Source organism: Pelobates fuscus, chromosome 1, assembly GCF_036172605.1.
Source record: "Pelobates fuscus isolate aPelFus1 chromosome 1, aPelFus1.pri, whole genome shotgun sequence".
NCBI classification, from domain to species: Eukaryota; Metazoa; Chordata; class Amphibia; order Anura; family Pelobatidae; genus Pelobates; species Pelobates fuscus.
This window is the reverse complement of record NC_086317.1, coordinates 262,458,542-262,482,727: the sequence shown is the minus strand read 5'-3', so window position 1 is coordinate 262,482,727 and position 24,186 is coordinate 262,458,542. Positions and strand designations below refer to the sequence as shown.

Here is a 24,186-nt window from a genome sequence, read left to right as displayed (position 1 = left end):
TAGAATACACTGGGGCTATCTAAAAGAGGTGATGGTCAGGATGAACTTGGCTTCCTCTTTTGTTGATGCGGTTTTCGCACTGTACTGCAGACCATCAACAGAAGTATATGCACAGACCTTGTTTCTGATACGTTCCTGTTGTCTAATGGTACCATACAGGGGTGTCTATTGTCACCATTATTGTTCATTTTAGCTATGGAACCCCTTGCTGAGACCATACGCAGGACAACTGAAATTAAGAGAATTAAAATAGGTGACGGTGTTCATGAGGTCTATTCGCTGATGATGTGATTTTATCTCTTGGAGACCCAGAATCATCTCTAGGCCCATTGATGGACATTTTACTTGAATTCGGAAAAATATTGTATTATAAAATAAATTCATATTCCAAGGCCTGTGTTGGAAATATTGATGGATGGATACTAGTTTGATTGTAGAAAGTAATTTCTTTCTTATTTAGGAATTAATTAATTTGACCAAGAACTTGTCAAGCATGCATTCATTTAGATTCACATAAACCAAGATGGTTAGAGATGGAAACAGAACAATTACACCCATACTCTATTAAAGAATTAATTTGGCTCCCTATTTCTAAAAGACCTAAATTATCTACAATGTTTCCATCAACGAAAATCTAATTAAAAGCTTGGGATGTATTGTTTAAAAGTTTAAAACCCAACTTGTCTTGGTCAAGAGCTATGCCGCTTTCTATCCATAATCATTGTTATCCACAAATAGATTTGACTGATTGGCGCTTCGAATTCATAAACAAATATGATTTCGATGATAGTTGGGCCCCCTGGTACTCTGTGATTACTAAAATCCTACAAGAACAATTTGACATCCCCAATCTTGACCACAATTTTGACAAAGTTATGATCTCTTTATGTTATTCTTATTTTTCTCAGTTCAAGATCCAAAACCAGATTATATTCTAGCCTGGGAAAAAGATTTGGGTCTGCAATGGGACCTGGAGGAATGGCTTGCATTCACATCATCACAGTGTTCCTACCATATAGAAAATCACTACAAAATTATATACCGGTGGCACCTGGCCCCTTCGAGACTTCATAAAATGAATACAAAATATTCAGATAGGTGTTGGAGGGGTTGTGGAGGCCTTGGTACTCTTTCACATATATGGTGGCACTGTGCAAAATTGCAACCATTCTGGCAAGGAATACATTCACTGATTAAAAAGATATATACGTCAATTAGAACATTCTCTCCAGAGGTGGGTTTATTCAAAAATCTCCCCAAGAAATCAAGTAAATTAGATAAAACATTCTTATTGCAGCCACGTCGATCATACCTTGTTATTGAAAGTCTACTACTTTACCATCAGTTAAGGAAGCACTGATTTTAGAGCTCGATAACAAAATGTATGAACTGGCGTTGTGGCAACCCTCATCTCAAAAAGTGAATTTGCAGTTTCATTGGGACGCCTGGGAAAATGATATGATTAAAGAGATTCTCCTGTAGACAATTCCACACACCCTGTTACATATTGATTTACAATATATTTAGACATACAATTGGTTAGATTACTCTCTGTATTATATTTTGACAGGAAAAAATCCACTATTTATTTTATTATACATTTGGATAGTACCTGCCCCCCTCTATTTATTTATTTTTACCTTCCCTTCTTATTTCTACTCGTTTCTATTGTTAAATGTTGATTTCTTTATATACCAAATTTATGTTAAATATGTTTTTAAAATACTGTTCAATGAAAATAGTTTGAATAGAAAAAAAATAATAATGTTAATACAAATATACATACATATAAAGCGCAAAATAATTCTGCAGTGCTGTACATTAGAAGGGCATGTAATTGCAATAAGATGAGCTGGACACACAGGAACAGAGAATTGTATTTGTATTGTATTGAGAGTCCTGCTCAAACAAGCTTGGGTAAGAGCTGTCACTAGCATGATGTCCTATACCTATTTCCAATCTCATGGCATTGCATGAATTATTTTAGTACAGTTAGGATTTGATAAATGATCTACAATACTATACACACAATAATGATGCTGTCTTCTATCCACACCACAATTCTTCATAATAGAATACAGGGCCGGTGCAAGGATTTTTGCCGTCCAAAGCAAAAGAAAAAATGTCCGCCCTCTCCCTCCCCTCCCCCTCCTCCCCCCCATGTGACAATGCCCCATTTATATGATCTGCCATATGAACTAACGCCAGTGCTGCACACAATGTGTGTTTACATTAAAAGGCCTGCAGGGACAGACTATAGACACCAGAACCACTACATTAAACTGCAGTGGTTCTGGGGGCTATAGTGTCCCTTTAATGTGAGGTAAATAAGAGATTGGTGTCACTAATAATATACTAGATTGCCTACAACCAGATGAGGATGATGATGGGCTCTGGCTGCAGTCTGGCTCCACTGGTCTGGTGTAGAACAGGCTCTCTGGCAGCTGGTTGTAACTGTGGTCACAAAAGTCAATGTTCTGGGGGAACGTGAAACAGCTCCATTTTTTGGGCCCCTTGCACAGCTCATGGTCTGGGCCCCCAGGGCCTGATGGTGAGTATGCCTATAAGGCCCACCCATAAGTCCACCTACATGTTCCACCCATGAGTTCGCTCACAGGGAGTGCAGTGTGTAGGGGATGTGTTACATGTTAGTGTAGAGGATTTAAAGTGTGTGCTAATGGAATGTAGTGTATAGGGATACCAGTTTGTGTAGGTGATGCAGTGTGTGTGTGTGTGTAGTGGATGAGGTGTGTTTTTGTGTAAGGTATAGAAAGCAGTGTGTTTGTGTGTAAAGAATGTATTGTGTGTTTCTGGTTGTGTTTGATGGATGCATTGTGTGAATCTGTGTTTGTATGTATAAGGGATGCAAGGTGTGTTTCTGTGTATGTAATGGATGCAGTGTGTGTCTGTAAGGGGTGCATTGAGTGTGTGTAAGGGGTGCATCGTGTGTTTGTGTATGTGTGTAATGGATGCATTGTATGTTTCTCTGTGTGTAAGGGATGCATTGTGTGTTTCTGTGTATTTTTAGGGAAGCATTGTTTGTATAGTGTGAAAGACAGTGTGTGGGGTAGGATAGAGGCTGAGTCCTACTAGCCCCTTTGTGCTCCTCTTGCCCCCCTTCCTCAGCCTCTCTCCCTCTTCTCCCTTAGAGCTCTCCCCTCTTGTCCCTTAGAGCTCTCCCCTCTTATCCCTTAGAGCTCTCCAATCTTGTCCCTTAGAGCTCTATCCTCCTGTCCTTTAGAGCTCCCCCCTCCTGTCCCTTAGTGCTCTTCCCTCCTGTCCCTTAGTGTTCTCCCCTGTCCCTTAGTGATCTCCCCGCCCTTTTCCCGTAGTGCTCTCACCTCCCGTCCCTTAGAGCTCTCCCCTCCTGTCTCCTAGTGCTATCTCCTATCCTCCCCCCTGTCCCTTGGTGCTACCACCATCCCTTAGTGCTCTCTCCTATCCCCACCCCCATAGTGCTCTTCCCTGCCCCTTAGTGCTCTCTCCTCCCCTGTCCCTTAGTGGTCTTTCCTCTCCCCCACCCCTTTAGTGGTCTCCTCCCCCCCCTCCCCCCCCCCCCAGTGGTCTCTACTTTCCTCCCCCGCCTCCCTTAGTGTACTCTCCTCTTCTCCCTCCTTTTCTATTAGTGGTCTCTCCTCCTTTCCATTAGTTGTCTTTCCTCTCCCCGGAGCTCAGCCACGCTACACTGAGGGGCTGGCAGGAGGGAACTCTCTGCCCATCCCTTCACGCTGATCTCTCATATCTTTCGCCCCCAGGTTGGTGCGCCCTCATGGACTCGCCGGCCAGGGCAGTGCTGCAGCTGCCTGAGGCTCTCTATAGAGCACTCAGACGGCTGCAGCATGAGTGGGGCCGTCGCTCTTGGCGACGCCACTTCCTTAGGGGCATCCTAGGCGACTACCTAAGTCGCCTTTAGGAAGTGCCTGCCCTGATAGGATAATTTCATTTTTCTAGTTGGGTAATGATTTGATAAATGTTTACTTTTAAGATGAAAACATTGATAAGAGACCTCTAAGAGTGTATCAGTGCATTAAAGAAGCTGTGTTTCTTTTTCTTTTGGAGCTTACATCCTCTTCATCTACGAGCCATTATTCACACTTGTTCATAATGCCATTAGCAGTCCATATAAACAATTGCCCAGATTTACATGAGTGCACAGACTGACATGTAAACAAGAAAAGTGGATTGGTTACCTAAGTAACTAGCATAAAGTAGATAACTTATCAAGAACTTAATGAATACATCTAGAATGTTTTCTATGTCTTGGTGACTGAGTGTTCCTATTCGCTGTCTACGTGTTGCCCATTTGTGTTGTGCTTTTTACATATGTGTTTTGAAGGTACAACATGTTTGCTTTCCATTCTCAGGTTAAGCTGATCGTTGTGGACAGCATTGCATTTCCTTTCCGTCATGATTTTGAAGATCTTTCCTTAAGGACACGCCTACTGAATACGCTGGCTCAACAGATGATCAGCATAGCTAAACAACACAATGTAGCTGTAAGTGTAGTAATATGTTAATACTTTTAATTTGTTTAAAGGAGCACGTTAGTTTTAGAATTGCAAAGATGTATCCCTAACACTAACTTTACTCGCTTACCCGCACCAGATGAAGATTAGATAAACAAGATTAGTGTGTGTATTTACTTATTAGTTTCTGGCATGTAGAAAATTATATTTAGAAAATTAACTTATTAAACATAATTTGGATGGAATAGTTTTTTTTGCTGACAAGAAATTGCACTTCAAGTGGAGATGTGTTTCTACCCACTAAAGAAATGCGCATAAAAGTACTAGCCATTTATAAGCTAAGAGACATTCTTCAGAATTCTTGAATGAATGACTCAACCCATTGTTATCCAAAAATGCCAAGTCCCTCTTTTTAATTTGCGCTGGTTCTACAACCTGTCTGATGTAATTTCCTCCCTAGTAAGGTCCAATCAAATTCTTAGTTACAGTAATATTGGGGGTCTTATTCACTCCCATAGACTTTTATTTATTAATTAATTTTAAAAAACAGGCGGAGCCTGACCTCGAGAGAAGATGGACGCCTGATCCCTGAGCTCGCTCTCCCCGCAGCACGTTAATCCGCTTCCATCGGCACCCCTTCCAGTCACAACCCTCCCCAAACAACGCTAACACACCCCGCACAGCCTGCCCGACGCCCGACAGCATGGGAGGAGGAAAGAAAAAAAAAGAGCAGACACCATCGGTCGCAACGCTCTTCCGCACACCAAACACCTCACAGAGGCCTACCTACTCTCAGCAGACGGAGGAGGAGGATTCCGACCCTGAGGAACTGACCCCTCCACCGGACCCGGCGGCCCCACTCACCATAGAGGTACTCCGCAACATGCTCCATGAGGCTACCGCCGACATCAAGTCCCACGTGGCAACGGAGATCTCCAAGCAACTAGAGGGCCTCAAAGCTGATGTGGCCACCTTGGCCTCCAAAACGGACCAAGCCGCGACCTGCATTACAAGGCTCCAGACTACCGCGGCAGAACATGCCCAGGACATTGCCTACTTTCATGGCAAACTAGCAACCACCTAACCTCAATCAGGCCATTCCCAGGGACGTCATCACCCGCCTCCACCACTTCCCGGCGAAAGAAAAGTTAATCCAAGTGGCCAGACACAAGCAGCCCAAATACAAAGACGTTCCTCTTACTTTTTTCCAAGACCTAGCCCCGTCCACACTGAAGAAACGGAGAGATCTTAAACCCCTCACTTTGGCCCTCCACCAGCAGGGGCTGAAATACATGTGGGGCCACCCCTTTAAGTTGGTGGTAAAAAAGGATGAACAAACCCACATACTCCTCCACCCGGCGGAGATGGCTCCCTTCGCAGAATCCCTGGGGATTCAACTCATGAAGCAGGTCCCCCTCCCCCAACGAGCGGCAGAGACTCGCCCGGGAGGCAGACCCAGATCTCCGCGACCCCCGAAGAAAATAAGACCGCAAGCACCGGACGAAGTGGCTGACCAATCCTCACAAAGCTGGTAGCCGCCCCACCCGCCCGGCCCCTGCAATACCCGCACCAAGACGCCTCACTCTACAACGCCTCACACCGAAGTCCGCACCTTCCCCCTGGACAAATACCGCATCTACCCTTGTGTCCACCTCCACCCGTGGACCAGACGACGACCGTCCCCCAACTACGGGGCCTATGGACATGCTAAAAAGTACACTACCGGAAACCCAATACCGATCTCGACCATCACCACCGCTGCCCTGTCGAAGATGTCATCCCGGGACTTCCCCGACCTCCCCAGCTCCCAAGGTTACCTCGTGGAGCTTGTGACATTGGACACAGCGAACATCCCTCCATACCCAATAATACACAGCAAGTATTTATCTGGACTACCTGAGTAAAGCCCGGAAGGGCTGGGGATAGATTCTGGCCATAAGACTAACCACCCACAGGGGTAACCTGGTCGCCCGACTGTTACCCTCACGCTTCTGGACTTTATGAGTATACACCCTGGGGGGTTCTCCTTAACCGTCCCCTACCTATGAGCACACGACGAGGCCCCTCACCACTTCTATGTTGATAGATTCCAAGCACCAGGAAGGGACTACCTCGTTCCCCACTGCGGGATATACAATAATATCTTCATACACAGATCTCACATTATACTATTTGATATATGTGTATTATTGTTTTTTTCCACACAAAGCCAATGTAAATGTTCCTTTCCCCCCCATTTATTCTTCACGCACACTTTCAAACATCAAGAGCCAAGGCACCGCATTAGCAGAACACTGACCCAGGCTCACAGATCACCACTTAGCCACCTGATGACCAGCCTGACAGACCCTAGCCCCCCTGCACCGACTGCCCCCTCAACCCACTCAGGACACACTAAACTGTCCTCCATGCACCGCTCCGCGAGCAACCTTGACATTGAGGGTATAATGTGTTTTATGGAGCGAGGGAGAGGGGGTAGGGGGGGGGAGGGAGAAAGAGAAAGGGATAATAATAAGAAAAAATTTCATTTAAAAAAATAAAATAAATAAAAATAAATAAAAAATAATAAAAAAAACCAAAACTTTTTAACGTGACATCCGCCAGCCGCTACATAATTAAACCTCATGCTACTGAGGGTTATTTAACTATTTGCCCTGCAAATAGTACTTCAAATTATTATTTACGAGCATGAAAGCAGATTAATGAAAATTTGCGAACATCTATCCTGCCGGATGCATTTGGTCCCTAATTATGTTAAAACCAGGGCTAGGTGAATCTTCTGAATCCTCTGCTTTGCATAGGATTCGGAAGCGAAAGAACTGCTTTTAATCCAGACATAGAATGCATCTGTTTGATTGCAAGAGGTTGGCTTATAGATACAGAATTCCAACCACATTCAGCTTTATCAAGTGTGAGAACTGCCAATGCAGTCGAAATTCAGCCATTTTCACCGGATTTTGTCCATCTGGGAAAAAAAATCCAGTGTTTAGTGAATAACCCCAAAAGTGGTTAGGGATTTTATCTTTGATGGCTGCTGTAAAAAAAAAAAAATTACAGCAGTTTTAAAATCAGAGGATAGCATCAGAGATCCCAACTGTAGGACCATTAGCAGGTTTAGGGATGTGGAAAAGTCCCTTTAGTTAAATGGATTTTACTTGCTTATAAGGTGGAACTTGAGTAAAGAGCTTCTGAAAAAATACTGTATCTAACGGTCCTCAATGTTATCACACATGTGTAATTCAATGTATTACTGATCCTGGCGTTTGCTGTTGTGGCAACGTAGGGTCCTCTGTCATTCTCTGCACGAGAAAAATAAAGAATTAAAAAAAAAAAAAGCTTCTGAAAGAGGCTTGGTAGTTCAGCCTTATCTACTTCAACTTGAAGGCCCCAAACTTCAGATTCTTCCACTGCCATCTTGTCTAGTTTTGGAATAGCTGTTCTTTACCATATTAAAGCACTTATGCGGTATGGTTTGTATGCTCACCAGTTATCACTTTATTATTATGGAGACATGCTGAGACTCACCGCAGTTCCACACCACCCCCAGGAGTTTATCAATATCCTCAGTATAATTATAATTAGGATATCCGTTCACTAAAATTTGGTATTTTGTAGATAGACCCTACTATGTGCACTTTGATAGTGCCTTAGACAAACCCACAAAGTGATGTACCCTCAACAACAATAATGTGGTGATGCACAATTGGGTAGCTAAAATGGAACCATCACCTCTTACCTATATGCCATTGTAACATACTCAGCCTGCAAAAAAAAATGCATATCCCCTTTACAAGCTTATAGTCCAAAGACTCCAGATGGTCTTCTAAAAACAATGCTGTTGTACTCATTTTGTACAAGTGTAGTGCTTTTGCAGTGGAGCAGTTCCACTGATGCCAGCCAGTGCAGAACAGCAATATAACTAAGCTCTATCAGCAGGCAGTGCATTACCTTTAGTGCTGGAGGGGTTAACAGCATGATATGCCTGATTAGTTAGCTAATGTAGAAGATATAAAAAGGCCCATACTTATGCATCGTTTTTGTCAGTGCGCCAGTTAAAATACATTTCAGCTAGAGAAACAACATGCACGTCGTCTTGCCTGATTGGGCATTTCGGATTCAGCAGATGCCTGCTTTATTCCATTACTCCTAGCTGTTTCATTTCTATTTTATTTGTATAATATATTTATTGTTCCAGTGATAATAACCTGGCACATTTTCAGATTAATAATGCCGAGGTCTGAGCTGGTCTAGCTGAGACTCTGAGAAATAATGCAAAATTGCATTCTTACACAACAATCTGTTGAACAAAATCCCACCAACCTCACGTCTCGACTTTATTTTTTTTACACTCTATTTACCAAAAGGAAAATGATTATAGTAATTGAAATGATCATTGGAGAGATGTAGATTGTTGCTGAGCAACTATTGGGACCATAAAACCGAAATGACAAAACTAATAGTTTTCAGTGGAAATTTGTGTAGCGGTATACTGTAGATTACAATGTTATTGAGTTATATATTACTTTGTATGTAATCATATTCTTATTGCTTTTATGACTAAAACTACACTGAATATAGGATAGCTGAAGATATTCAGATTGAAGTGGTTATGTTAAACACATTGTGATGATTGTCAAGTTAGCAATTTGTTGGTAATGTAATTATCATGGTGTTTAAAAACTTTTCTTTATTTTTTATATCTATATCTAAATTTCAGCAATCTTTGTGTATCTGTGCTGAGCTAGTTCTGCAAAATAGATGTATTATCATATTACAGAATCAATGAGGAAAATGTTATCAACTCAAGTCTGGGGTCAAATTTAACTTTCCATGCATCCAAGTGGCAGCAGAATCATGGGATGTTCCTCAATAATGCATTGTCATGGCTTCCAGTGATTTTGCCGACATGGTTAGACATAAAGTTAGCAACCACGCCCACAGAAACAATTCTTACTTACCTTGCTCCCGGCAGACCACTGCCCGATCTCCCTCTGGTCCGGTCCCCAGCGGGTGAGACGCTCTTAGGAGCACCAACCGATGCGGTGGTAACACCCACCTCTTTAATGAGATCACAGCGGGGGTATGGGTGACCAGGTAAGAAGTGACTGTTTCACTTTAAAAACAGCATGAAAGTGTGGATCTGCTAAAGTTAAACATGACATTCACTGGCATAAACTCTTAAGGGGATGTCAGCAAAATGTAACTTTTGGTAATTAAGAGTTAATAATATTTTTTAATTTACAGATAGAGAGACTCTGTTTATCATGTTTAATTGAATCTCTGCTTTGGTAGGTGGTCCTGACCAACCAGATGACTACCAGGATTGGACCCACTGAATCCATGTTGGTACCTGCTTTAGGTATGATGTAATGCAACAGTTATGAGATTTTATAAAGTTTGTGTATTTTTGTATGTGTATAAATGTAAACTTCCTAGATAAATTGATTTCTCAGTGATCCCACCTCTGATGCGAAAGTGAATAAGTTACTCAGATGAAGTAAAGTTTCAGAATTATTGGGCTTTAACAGTCACATGGTTATTCAATAAGGTGGAGCTTATCAAGAAATCAATGTGAATTTATTCACCATCTCCTCATAGGCATGCATTGAATCAGTACATCTCTATGAGGAAAGTTCAGTGTCTCCATTCAGAGGGTGGGAACAATGAATGTCAGTGCTGTACAATGTGCAGCACTGCTGCCCCAGGAAGCACCTCTGGTGGCTCTAGTGTCCCTTTAACCTCCAATTATCAGACAAACATTGGGAACCTCTGCCTGCTCTCTGAACAAGATTTTCCTCTGCCAGCATTTGATTTTATAATTAAGCAGACTTGCAGTATTTTTTTTATGCCCTGGTATAGTGACTGGCTTCTTTCATATGAACCTAAGTACCTATACAATCGTAGAAGCGGAAGTGTACTACATTGTTTCCCAAAGTACCACTGACTCTTGGTTCTTTTGGATGATCTTATAAACCAGATACAAATTTTGTGGATTCTGGATGTAAATATGTTTGAATCTTGTTTCCTATATATTAGAATTGAGGATATTGCTTTAAAAAACTACTATGCTTTAAAAAATATCCTATTGTATTCGGATGATAAAAAAATACAGCTTTCACATTGAGATGAAATAGAAAGCTATGCCATTTGTATTCAAAATCACAGTATCCTTACCGACGTGTCTCCTCATTTACTGAATGACATTCCATTGACAGAAAATATTTTGCTATCTCCATTGAAACGATTAATCTTCTCTCTCCTTATTTAATTTGCTAGAAGAGGAAATCCTTTAATTATAAAACAAGTTTACGCTGCCTTTACCTGGCAGTTTAAATGTTTTATAAGCCGTAGGCATTCCTTCCCTGAATATCTTTCCAGGCCTAGCACATTATTGAAAAATGTCATTATTTTTTTGTTTGTTTTTCTCAAACCATTTTTGCACACATTTTAAAATTACATTTGCATTTTGTGTGCTGAGCAGAAATCACGTTACTGAGTAAACAGTCTCAAAGCAAATCAGGGCGTAGACATCATTTAACAAAGCAGCATTGCACATTTTTTAAAGGGCCACTAAAAGGAAAAATTATATGGTATATAAGAATACTTTAGTGAAACAGTACACTTGCAGCCTGGGAATGCTTGACATTAACATATAGACATACACAACCAACATGCAAGTGAGTGAGTTTCATTTGAATGAATGCGCACCCTTAATGCACTCTTCTTTTTCCCACAGCATAGAATGACCAGTGCATATCTATTAATGGAAAACAACAAATACAGGTTGCGCCAAGAACCAAATAATTAAATATAATTGGAAAAGCAAAAATATACCAGAAAAACAAGCAAACAAAGTCTCTAGTTCACAGGTATTTTCTCCGCTCATTTGATCTTCTTTCTGAATTCTCCAGACTAGCCGCGATTTCTGCAGCCACTGGAAAAGGAAAACCTTCGCGGAAAAATCGTGGCTAGTCTGGAGTATTCAGAAAGAAGATTAAATGAGCGGAGACATCGCTGAGGACGGATTCTGGTTATTAGAATATCTTCGACAGAATAAAGTGGACTCAGAGAAGCAGCTGTTCTATTCTAGCTTCCATTTCAAGATTTTCTGCATTAACTGCTCTTAGAAACCACTATCAAGATCAATTTGCTTTTATACCGTCTAAAGAATCCCAGGTGGGGATTGTTCCACCCACGCGTGTTACACAGAGCGGTTTGTCTGCTCTGTAAATTGTAAGTACATCTCCTTTTTTATTCAGCACTTTTTTATTTCTAGAGAGCACTATGGGCCTTCTCTTGTGTTTTTATTTCATATGATCTACGCTGAATATTTTGTCAGAGGAATATCCTACATGTGGGGTGTTTAAATACCACTGTATGCTGTTTTAACTTGAACTGGTTATAGCTCTCATATATGTGAGTTGGCACTTTTTAACCTTAGATTTTTCTGTGGCCTATTTCCTTAAGTTATAGCACCATTGGTCCCCTCTGTGTCTCTTCTTTTACATATGCCGATGAGGATTTGACCCAAGATGTCTTGCGAATTTCTGAAGAAAATACCTGTGAACTAGAGACTTTGAAAGACACAAAATTAGAGTCCCCAGGAAAGGAGACTATGCCCTATGGTCTATACTTTATCTTTATGTATAGGCACTATCATTGTCCCTCCTTCTGTTTTACTGTAATTGTTCCATTTAGAGTGCCTCTTTTCTACATATTAAAGCGTTTATTAATTTTGGCACTTCTTTGGAACAGCTATATGTGACAAATTAGGTGAGGTTTTTTCCCCACCGATATCACTCCGTGCTGTTTTACCATTTACCTATAGTATATATTTTCAATTATTATTGTCCTTGACTTTGTTTTTCAAAACCAGATTTGAGCCTTCTTTCCTGGAGACTCTAATTTTTTCTTTTTCATTTCTCTATAATATCCGGGGTACAAGCCCCTTGTGGTGGATCTGGAACCACCATACTGACCTCTGTGCGTTCGATTCCCACATTGCGTGAGATCGATACACACAGGTTCTCTCTTTCCTTAACTAGAGACTTTGTTTGCTTGTTTTTCTGGTATATTTTTGCTTTTCCAATTATATTTAATTATTTGGTTTTTGTATTTGTTGTTTTCTGTTTGTCCAGTCCTCTGAAGGGTTTGAGGGTTACCCTTCCCCTCGGGTGTTCAGCCTCCTCCCTCTTGTGATCAGTTCCATAGCGCTGTTCCATCCTTCCTTTCTCTTTGTATATCTATTAATATCTGATTATTGGGCCAGGAAAGATCAAATGGTACTCATTTTATTAATCTTGAATTGATGAAATTGACTACATTTTCCTTCCTTGGAATCATACCTTGAGATTTGAAGTCTATAGCTGGAACACGAACCACTGAAATATCTTACTACCTGCTATTTCCTAATTAAATGCTCTGTGCATTGATGCATGATCTTGGATTGTACATTAACTATATTATATATTTGATGTGTGTCCCAAGACCATTCCACATCACTCAATGCGGTCCAGGGAAGCCAAACACCCATGGCCTTCAGGCATCTGACATGATAGTTTGGTACTGGGTTAAGGTCTATTTATACTTAAATATTTTTTATTTATTTATTTATTTATTTTTGTATATACATGGTAAACTGTACATTTACTAGTGGCAATTTTACTGTTTTTTTTTGTTTGTTTTTTTAGGAGAGAGCTGGGGACATGCTACTGGTACCCGTTTAACACTTAATTGGGAAAATAAGCAAAGGTATGTATTAATAGATCTATCCTATTGTAAAGTGTACAAAATTACTTTACACAAAGTGCAAGTGACAAGGTGGCGCTAGTAGATAAAATAAGTGCAACTTCCCCAGTGTCTAAAACCACTCTAAAGACACACAATAAAATGACAATAATAAAGATAAAGATAAGGGGCGCAGAGATAAGTGCAATAAGAAGTTAAAAACAATACTTATTATTCGGGGGGGGGAGCGATGGTCGCTCGTGACACACTGGATGCGCGCACTTACACTCGTGGCGATGCTGTGACCCTGAGAGAGATACCGGAGGAGAAATCTGGGAACCACTGCCTGCTCGCTTAACCTGCACCGGCTCTTTTTTTTCTGTCCCTGGAGAGACGCTGGAGAAAACGGAGAGGCACACAAACGGGGTACCCCTGAATAATAGCTGCAGACTAGAGAAGGGGTAATTCGCAATAATACACAGCGTTCTACATGTGCAAAGATTACTTCCTGAGAGAGGTCGGAGAGGAGAGAGAGAGAAAGGAAGGAAAGAGAATATAAAAAGAGAAGAATATATATATACACAAAAAAGAGAATACCAAGCATGTAGAAACAGATCAGTATCTGTGCTGAAAAACTATCGGAAGAAATCTAACACAAGATCACTGGAGACGAGTTCTGAGACTGCCTTACTACAAATAAGCCAAAGTTAAGTAAAAACAAAGAAATTTGAAAGCGCTTTGTATTGCTTATTTTTACTTTGTATTTCTATGCTTTTCCTCCAAATTTTTCTCTCTTTTGGCAGGTTTGCTGGCTGCTGTGTCGCTTTAAAGTTATAAAAAAAACAACAGATTAGAGTGACCAACCTCCCTGTATACTAGAAACAACTGAATATTTACAATAAGGGGTATCAGTGACATTAGAATCCCTGATTGAGCCAGAGCAATTATAAAATATTGGCTTTAAGTGCAAAAGTGCAGGGCTAAAGGCACAGGATATAAGAAAAGAAAAGAAAATTAAGTAAAGCGAAGGACAAAAGGAAAGGCAAAGAGATAAGTAAAAGAAAAAGCACGTGTGAGGTTTCAGATTTAAAGGAATAGTACATATTTTATCAAAGCCTCAGGGGTTAGTGATGAATTGCTAATCCCCATAAATAGCAGCAAGCAGTGAAAGACTCTGATAAAGAAGGAGTGGAGAGGATTTTTTTTTTTTTTTTTCTCCCCTCTCTAGAGACATCAACTCATTCAGTATGGCATTAAAAAAAGATCAAGAAAGTAAGCAACTTCTAAAGAAGGAGAGGGAAAGAAAACAGGAGAATAAGACTAAAAAGCGATTATCCTTTTTTACTCTGCCTCATCTGCAGAGACAATATATAGACCATCAGAAAGAAATTGATATTTCGATGCAAGCAGTTAAAGAAACGGAATCAATGACACCAAAGAGTATATCTACTAAACAGCTCCCAAAGGAGACCAATGAGGAAGAGTTACACTGGTATATGGATACCTACATATTTTGAACGCCAACTAGATAAAATTAAAAATGAAATTCCAACTGGTCTCACAGAATTCAGAACGGAACTCTTACTGATTGAGAAAAAAGTTAAGATGAATGAAGAGAAAATAGAATCTCTGGTATATCAACAAGCTCAATTAGAAGGCTCACAGGAAAGCTCAAAAAAGAAAATAGCAGAACTAGGATTTAAAAATCTTGAAGACAGATCGCAACGCAATAATTTAAGATTATGGGGAATTCCAGAAACAATACCAAATGATAGATTGAACAATTTTATCCTAAATTTATTTCTACAATTGGATATTCAATTAACAAACCCCCTAAACGCTCTAGAACGGTGTCATGGAGTAATGAAATCATCTACCTTAGCGCAAAGTTCACCAAGAGATGTGCTTATCTGTTGTACATCATATAAAGTGAAAGAACAAGTTTTGAAAGCAGCAAGAGTGATTAGACTCAAGCAACCATATAATAGCATCTCTATTTTTCCTGATCTGTCATATTATACCAGGATGAAAAGAAAGCCATTTTCAACATATACGAAAATACTACGACAAAGGAGTATTCTCTACACCTGCAGATACCCATGTAAAATTATTGTCCCTTATGAGATACATGTATTTCCGGACACATTAGCACTTTCTGAGTGATTCGAAGAACTGAATTTTGAATTGAGTTAAGAGGCAACAAGGATACTGAAAAGAAAATGAAGAAGGAAGAAAATATATATATATATGTTTTTTTTTTGTGTGTCACAATTTCAGAAAGAAGGATATTTTACATTTTTACGCATGATGACAAATTAATATAAGGGAATACTTGGAATATTATATGAGCAAATTAGATGTAAAATTTGAGATAATGTGCATAATTCACAAAATTATATAGATTTTAAAAATAAACAAAAAGGAGCATTAAAAAGAAAACACTTCCTGCCAGCCCCCCTCCTACACAGTGCACACCACTGGACCACCAGGGAGTGAGAGCCCCCCTCCCTGCCATGTATCAAGCAGGGAGGGGAGATGAAAAAAATAAATAAAAATGTAAATAATAAAATATTAATAATACAAATAATAATAATAAAAAATAAAAAAATCCCCATTTGAATCGGTTTTGAAAATCCTGCTGATTCCTGGCACCAGTGGTATTAAGTAGAGTGGAGGAGACTACTTGAATAAGGGATTTTGAAAAGCCTATGTAGTCAGAGCCTGCTATATAAATGGCTCTGCAAAGTGTAAGTTAAAAATTGTCGCCTAAATCTAGTCTTAAATATATAAACAGTATTATGTTATGGACTGATTTTTATATTTAGGTTGATCTCACACTCATTGAGGATCAAGTGTGAATAAGTATTGTTTTTAATTTCTTATTGTACTTATCCCTGCACCTCCTATCTTTATCTTTGATATTGTAAAGTGTAATAGTATTTATTTGGATACTGCAAACACATATTTATCGTATTTTGGACTAGAATTAATTTGCATTTAATCTGTGTTAAACATTTTTTTCCATTTAAGTTGTTTTCGTATAAAAGAGATAGTAGTAAGCAAGTCCGTACATGTGTGCACAGACATCTTGGGCCGAAATCTGCAAAAGGTGCATTTATTGGTTATTAAACATTGCATCTAGAAGGATTTCCTTATACCAAATAACTGTCAAGAGTATATTATATATAATGATAGGGAGAGAAATTATTGTAGATTTAGGGTACATGGTTTATAATAACCAGTAAAGGAACACTATTGCATTCGGTTTACAAACCTGTATTCCTAAAGCTATATTTCTATCCCCAACTTTACATGGAAAAAAAAAAAGTTTTACTCTTTTTAAAAGCTCCCTCAGCACAGTTAACCTTCTCTGTGATAGTCCAATTCAATGCTCCTCATAGAGTGAACTACAAGTGCCGCAATCACGTTCAAACTTTTTAACTTAATGCTTTCCTATGGTGACTTCTACGTCATGTGACCAGGTTTTACTACGTAGAGGTGGAAGGGGCACTACACCCAAATCTTTTCATTGAGCTTTAGTGATCTTGGTGACTATAGCTTCCCTTTATGTGGATTATTATACCCCACCATAATTGGTTTAAATGAAATTATTTTAATGTTACAGACCAGAGTTCTGAAGAGACAAAATACAGACCTGCAGCTGAATGTGACTAATAGTGCTTTTCATATACTTCCCAACATTTGGTGGTATGTAGATTAAGTGTGAAGGCTGTGAAGGAGTCATAGTCAATGACACGTTGTAAAATATTATTTTCTTCGTCTGTGTCTTTCTGTGATTTCTCCAGTTGGTTGATATATATGTCTTTTGTATATATAGTCTTGGGTCAAAGGCTCGCCACTTTAATATACGTCTATATTAATGAAAAGTACTAATACGCAATCTGACTTACAGTGTCTTCAGGCTTATTCTTAGTTACTGATTGTGGCGAAACCAACCTCGCCACTGGGCCCTGGAGAAGCCTGTTTGCTAGCCTCCTACCTGCTGACTATGGCCCCTGGGTTATTTGGGGCATATTGTACTTTATATTGCTGCTGCTGGCCCTTTTAAAATCATCGGTGGACATATTGGGACTTTTGGGACTACTGTCCCTTTAAGACTGTGGAGCATATTACAGTATACTGCATATTATAGCATATTACATATGTTATAATGTGTTCAGTTAACCTGGGTTATATGTATGCAGCATTCTACTGATTGTTCGGTAGAATCACTCCATTCATTATACTGAGTGAAACTACCGAACAACCAGACCACCCAGGAATAAGTATGCCTCCAATTACCGTTTGCAACAATGTTGCAAACGGGTAATTGGCAATCAGTGTAATGTATTCTTTGTCCTCTGGGTGGCCGCCATTCGGGAAACGAACACGTGGCGGCGGCCATCTTAAACTCCCGAACAGCGGTGTTTTGCCGTCGAGTGTCTGGAACTAAAATCGGACACTCGACTAGGCAAACACCGCTGAGACCTCCATACTTCCAGAAGTTTGTATGGGAACTACCGAACTAGGGGATTCATTCGAATCCCCCTTAGGCTCCATAACCCAGGCAATTCGTCTGCTTTCATTCCCTTGTCTGTGACCGACCGCAGGGCCAAAATGCATGGAACGGTTTTCGGATACTTTACCCATGCGGTCGGTCAAATCTTTGGAACCCCATATCTCCCGAACCGTTTATCCGAATGAACTGATTTTTGGATATGTTGTCCCCCTGAATAAAGGCTATCCAGCGATGCTGGATTTAAAGGTGTACCCCCTGTTTTTGGGGTACATCCAGAACTTTGCTAAAAATGTGTACCGTATAATTGGGTTTACTGTTATCTGAGGGGAGGGGATGTGTGGGTTGAACCATGTATGTGATTGGTTATTTTATGCCTCCCCCTGGGTGTGGCCTGTAAGTGTACAAGTGTAATAAAAGCCAGGCTGGATGAGCCAGTGGGGAGTTCCTGCTTAACCCTCAAAGTGAAGTGTCGTCTCATTATTGGGGGAGGATTTATGGTATGCTGTTCCAGTTTGACTGCTAGGAGTGTAAACCTATTCGTATGGTTTCCTATTCAACTGGCTACAGCATTCAAATGCTTGAGAGGATTTATACGCTTCTCTGATTCGGTGGTTGTGGTGTCTGCTGCAGTGCTTGGAGTCCTCAGGAAACGCTAGGAGCATCCTTTAACGGAGGTACTCAGTCGGGGTGCCAGGCGATCCGTTACACTGATACATAATAAAACAACAAAGGATGTTACATGGTCATGGATGTTCAACAGCAGATGGTAATTGCTGGACTTCTGAAGGGAGAGTTACATCAACGTATCGAGAGAGAGAGACAGAGACCTTGTGTCCCTTTGTTCAGTTACTAATTAGATGTGCCCATACTGACGTCAGAGTATAACTCTAACCATATAAGGACAAGACCCCCAATCCACATTCCAGAGTTCTCATACAAAGAAAGCCATGTGACTTAGACCATCTGTTACTTATGTCAATCCAGACATCCATATATAATCAATAGAAACTTAGAATATGCAATATTCTACACACGTATAACACAGTGGTGAATGAGTTTTACATTTTTTTGGGGGTGGTGGGGTGTCGGAGGACAGTGATCCAAATATGTGACTTTTTGCACCATCTAACGACGCAGCATCATTGTGCAAAGCATGTGTCATTCTCACCAAGAGTTATACATGAGATCATTGGGTACACTACAAATAGCCAGCACTTCTATATCGCCAAACACAATTATTCTCTTTGGAGTGTTTTGTTAATGAGAATGTTCAGTATCAAGTATTGGCTCAGCAACTGATTTCTATATTCCTGACCCAGCTTCATTTTGGCTATCCCTTTTTTGCTGCCAACCATTGGAGTGACTAGTTTGACTTTTGTCATCCTGACCTAGGCCTGTCTAAGTTTAAGCATATTCTCATCTTTTAGATTTACAGCTTTCTATCTCTTTCTTATTCCTGCAGTTATGGATCCGACCAGTCTGTATTGCTGTACCTGACAGTTATGCCATTAAAGAGACACTCCAGATCCATAGAGCACTTCTGATGCTGAAGTGTTTTATGTGTTAAGAGAGTGTGAAATGCAGATTTCAATAGAAATTGGTACTTTTATAAAGGAACCTTGTTATCAGACTGCCTGGTTTTGGTTAGCACAGTGGAGCTAAACTCTAGAAGCTCCATTTGCCTGGAGCACTTGCCTTGCAAAGCCTTCTCATTGAACTGCATTGGGAAGTCTGCAATTGGACAGCCACAGAAAGTGTGGGCTGGGTTACAAGGGGAGAGCTTATAACCTTTTTGCAAGCTGTTTTTAGATATAATCTCAGTGAAAAATGCACAATTAAATGCATGTATGGTTTCATTTGGAATATATATAAAAAAAATAGTGATTTTTATTTTTTTGGAGTTTGGGTAGTGGGGTGTCTGTTTAACTATGCAAAAAGCATGAAGTGACATTTCAAGACAAAATATACTGTCTGACGACCTGCCGAGCAAAGCAGACGTGCCTGTTAAGAGCTCCTGAACCTGAGGCCAAGATTTGGGTTTTAACGCCCGACCACCCAAACGTATCAGCTGTGGACAAAGAAATCCCTGACTAGGAAGTGATGCTGCATCGGGGGATACCAGATTTGAGACCCCCCGTGGCTGAACCATCCACATCGAAGCCTGTGGCCTACACGGGTGGGAGCCGAGGAGAGACGGCCGCTCTCCCGGTTCTCTGGCTGAAGAGGGAGCACTCTTGCATCACCTTCCCCCCAACCCCCCCTCCCGTGGACTGGTGGGGGACATCCCGGTCCCTGCCGAGCTGGGAGACCGCAACCCGGAAAAATCAGAGGAAGCGGTGACAGTCTCAGGCAGCACAAGAGCGGCAGCACCCAAGATGGCGGACACGCCTAACTCCACTACACGCAGCAAACAAACATTGCAACCTGAAGCAACAGGCCCTAACACCAAAACGACCAACACAATCGAGGAGATCTTTAACAAATTTTGGGCAACGTTGTCACACAGAGCAGAGCAAACTGCAGTTATACAAGAGTTATCCATGGGTGGCAAGATGAGGCGCGGGATTCCCCTGGATGGCGGGAGGAAGCCCCAAGCACATACAACGAGCAGATGCTACCCACCCGGACGGAGAGTGCAGAGGGCCCTAATCGGCAAGTACAAACTATCCCCACGAAGGGCTGCAACATATACACAACAGCCTAAACCGAGAGCATGCAAGGCCCACCCGAACAGGAAGACCACAGTTTCCAGAAGACCCCAAGGGCATTACCAAGTGGTATCAACTTCACCAAAACCCTGGGGCAAGAATGACACCTCGTTTCCACATCACCACACTACATGCCTCTCCGACAGGGAACAGAGGAGTACCGGCCAGAAGGGCTACAACGAGACACACCCAGAAACAACCCACCATGGCACACCTACTATGGACCGCAAGCAGAGAACCGGGCTCAGCACACAGCCTCTCATGCTTCTGAGTGACGCACGCCTGCCAGACAAGAAGTCAGCTGGCCTCCACTGGCCCACCTGTGGGATCGGATGAAAGACTACCCTGAAATGTCCTACCGTACCACTGCAGGGACATTTGCTCACCTCAGGGCACCTTAGTACCCAGCAGCAGCTAAGTAACAGGGATACCGTTGCCATATTACTGTACTGTCCACCATTTCACAGTTTTATTTTTATTCTCCCTACAAGCACTAACACATCCATGTTGAACGATCTACCTGTTTCGTTGTTGCTTAAGCACTTCACCTAGCCTAGTAGCACCCAGACCTGCACTAGCCCTCATAACCACACGCGGCATGATTAGCCAGAGTTTAATATGTGCCTAGCAGTCCACCACGCTTGACTACCACTCAGGCAGTAAACGCATAACATATCACTCTTCAACTACCCACTACATAGCGAGCGAATACGCAGACAAATACATGCCTACCTGTCATTAGTTTAGCAATCCATACCTGGTCAATCAATATAGCTTGCATACCACAGTGATAGGTTCTACTTGCTGACCGACATTATAACCACAATGCTTATATACATTCTATTAGCTCTTGACGCAGCATGATAATTATATGTTCAGATAGTGCAGCGATGTTACCTTATATACTACGCAAGACGCAGCTATGTTCAGCTAGCATGTTAATCCCCATAGGTTGCAGGATTAATCAGTTTACTGCATTACTAAACACTGAGAAAGGCAGATTTTCTATGCAACCATGATCCATTGTTTAACCCTTATCACCGTGCAATGTCTTTCAATGCCATACCTATGTTAATGTATGTTTTCACACCTGCTTGCACCAGCTATCGTGGCAGTGCAAACATGAATGTTCACACTATGCACAAATAAAGTAAAGAATAAAAAAATAAAATACTGTCTGACAAATATCCAGCATTAAGTATAGTTTATGCAACAGTTTATTTCCAGTTTTTCTGTTTCAAAATACGCAAGCTTCATTCATTGCTGACTTTATTCAAGAATAGTGCGTATTTGTCTGCAATGAGTTGCCATGGTGCTGCAGGAGAAGAAAGCTCTGAACATGCATTCTATTATTTGTTAGGTTACGTAAAATGCCACTATCTAAGATTAAATGTACAGGCGCTGTGTACTTAGCACGATTCACATCCATGAGGTTTTAGCACACTTCACACAATGAGGAGCATCGTCATAAAAGCTTTATATTGCCATCATACATTTATATTTTAAAAAGGCTATTTTAAGCTTGAACTCTCCACACTATGTATTCTTAAATTATATTTTTTTAAATAATAGCTTTTATTTCTACTGATCACCAAATATGCTTAAGAAAGAAAAAACTCTGTTGTAATTTAGATTAACATATTATTTCAGTTAATATGAGTTTCTAAACTCTTTAGCAGTGTTGAAAATAACTTTCAAGCCCAACTACACGTGATTCTACCTGGTACATTGGCATCCTCAGCCAGTTAGTGCATCTTTCATCTTAATGAAGGAACGATCATGACTTTATTGGTGTTTGAGAGGTGTTCTAGCAGATCGCCACTTGCTTCCACATATAAGACGTGGCCATTTAGTTATGTGTTCTGCTTTATACTCAAGCTGAAAGGCATATTACCTTCAATAAAGAAGCAGCATGTTAAGTGCTAAATGCCTATTTTATTTCTGTTCTAATCTAAGTTATATACCTCATTAAAGTTGTGATAGTTTTTCCTGTGTTGGTAATTTGCCATTGTCCCTGCTGTTATAAATTATACATTAATATGGAACTTTACCAAATAATACTTGTTGACATAACTTGCTACAAGAATGAAGAAAATGCTCTTTTCATATATACCGGTACCTTTATTATTCTGGTATGCTGTGGGTAGCTGCTTCACTCCAAACCTTCTTGTAATGCAAATCAAGCAGGAACACAGTTGGACTTGGCTATTCATTGGATCCCATTCTTTCAGGTTTAGAGGTCTGCATTAACCTTTGTCTCCTGTTTCTGGTAGAAAACCGCTCTTTTCCAATCTAGTACAGATAGAGCCCTTAACATTATTACATGAGTCACACCATTTCCAAACACTTGATATTACTTTAGAAAATTACTGTACACTTTTTTTTTTTTTTTTTTTTTTTTTAAACATTTCACTTGTGTTTTACATTCGTCTGGTACTTTCATCTTTCCTTATCCTATGGCACTGATTTTCTCCTCACCACTAGTGTATTGCAAACCCCTTACAATGTACTCTAAATGTGCATGCATCATTTGACAACTATTTATTTATTTATTTAAACCAGTAAGCAAAGACTTTTACACAAATATACAAGCTAAAAGCAAGAAAAGTACATAATTGTTCATAAAGTGAACTTTACGTGTATGAACTACGGGAGTTTCTTCAGCCTCCCACCTGCCTCCTACCCTCCCATTTCACTGCCTATTCCCCATCCTTTTCCATTTCCTATGATCACTCTTTGCTTGTTCATGTGAAACTATGTACACACACATGGCTTTTGCAAACATAATACCAAATGTTCAAAAATCTTTTAAGGAAAACAACAGTTGCAAACTGCTTCTTATATATATATTCCACAATAGACTTGCACTCATGGGAGTCTCGTTCCACATGCCCATCGCTAGTAACCAGCAGTTTTTATTTCTCAAAAACTTTTATTTGTCAACGTTTCTATTTAAAATGATAAACTATCACCAGGACAAATGCAGGCTAAAATTAACTCATATATATGCACACACACACACATACATATAAACCATTAAAAAATATACTCCCCACCCAAAAAAGTTCAAAAGTGCTGTTTAGGTGTGCACTTAAAATGAGGACACAAGCACCATGTGCCCCAAACCTTGTTTCCACTGGAACTGCCTGCTTCCGTGCCTCGGTTACACTTGTTGCTAAGGCAACCAGGATGCTCATCATTGTGGCAGATCCCTGTGTAATGTGAAAACAACAAATTGCATTGTAATTACACCTTCCTATGCACTTAAAGGGACCCTATAGTCACCAGAACAACTACAACTTATTGTATTTGTTCTGGTGAGTATAATCAGTCCCTTCAGGCTTTTTGGAGTAAACCTCTTCTGATGATGTTAGCCAAGCAGGATTTTATTGAGAGGCATTTTAAATTTTACTATATTTAGGTGGGCAAAGAGGGGATATATTGTGGTTTTTAACGCTATAGGGTCAGGAATACATGTTTGCCTTGATATGTACAGCACCAGGCTTAATCTCCGATTCACATCACCTCACACTACAGCCTCATTGAAATTAATTACCAAAGTTACCAAAAACCATCCACTACTGACACTCCCAAGTAAACTATTATGGGGGAAAAGGAACTGCCAAACAAACTTAAATAATCTTAAATGACAGACTATGTGACTCAACTGCTAACAAGAACTAATAGCAGACTTGAAGGGACACTATAGTCAACTGAACAACTTTAGCTTAATGAAGCAGTTTTGGTGTATAGAACATGCCCCTGC

The 24,186-nt window shown here is 40.4% G+C and overlaps 1 protein-coding gene across 1 annotated transcript in view; it reads left to right on the top strand.

The window, feature by feature from the left end:
- Positions 1–24,186, top strand: part of RAD51C (RAD51 paralog C) — a 128,864-nt gene that overhangs the window by 71,376 nt on the left and 33,302 nt on the right. The window contains exons 5-7 of the mRNA XM_063456952.1: positions 4,365–4,496; positions 9,759–9,825; positions 13,157–13,217. Coding sequence (XP_063313022.1) covers positions 4,365–4,496; positions 9,759–9,825; positions 13,157–13,217 — 260 coding nt within the window. The remainder of the gene's footprint in view (positions 1–4,364; positions 4,497–9,758; positions 9,826–13,156; positions 13,218–24,186) is intronic.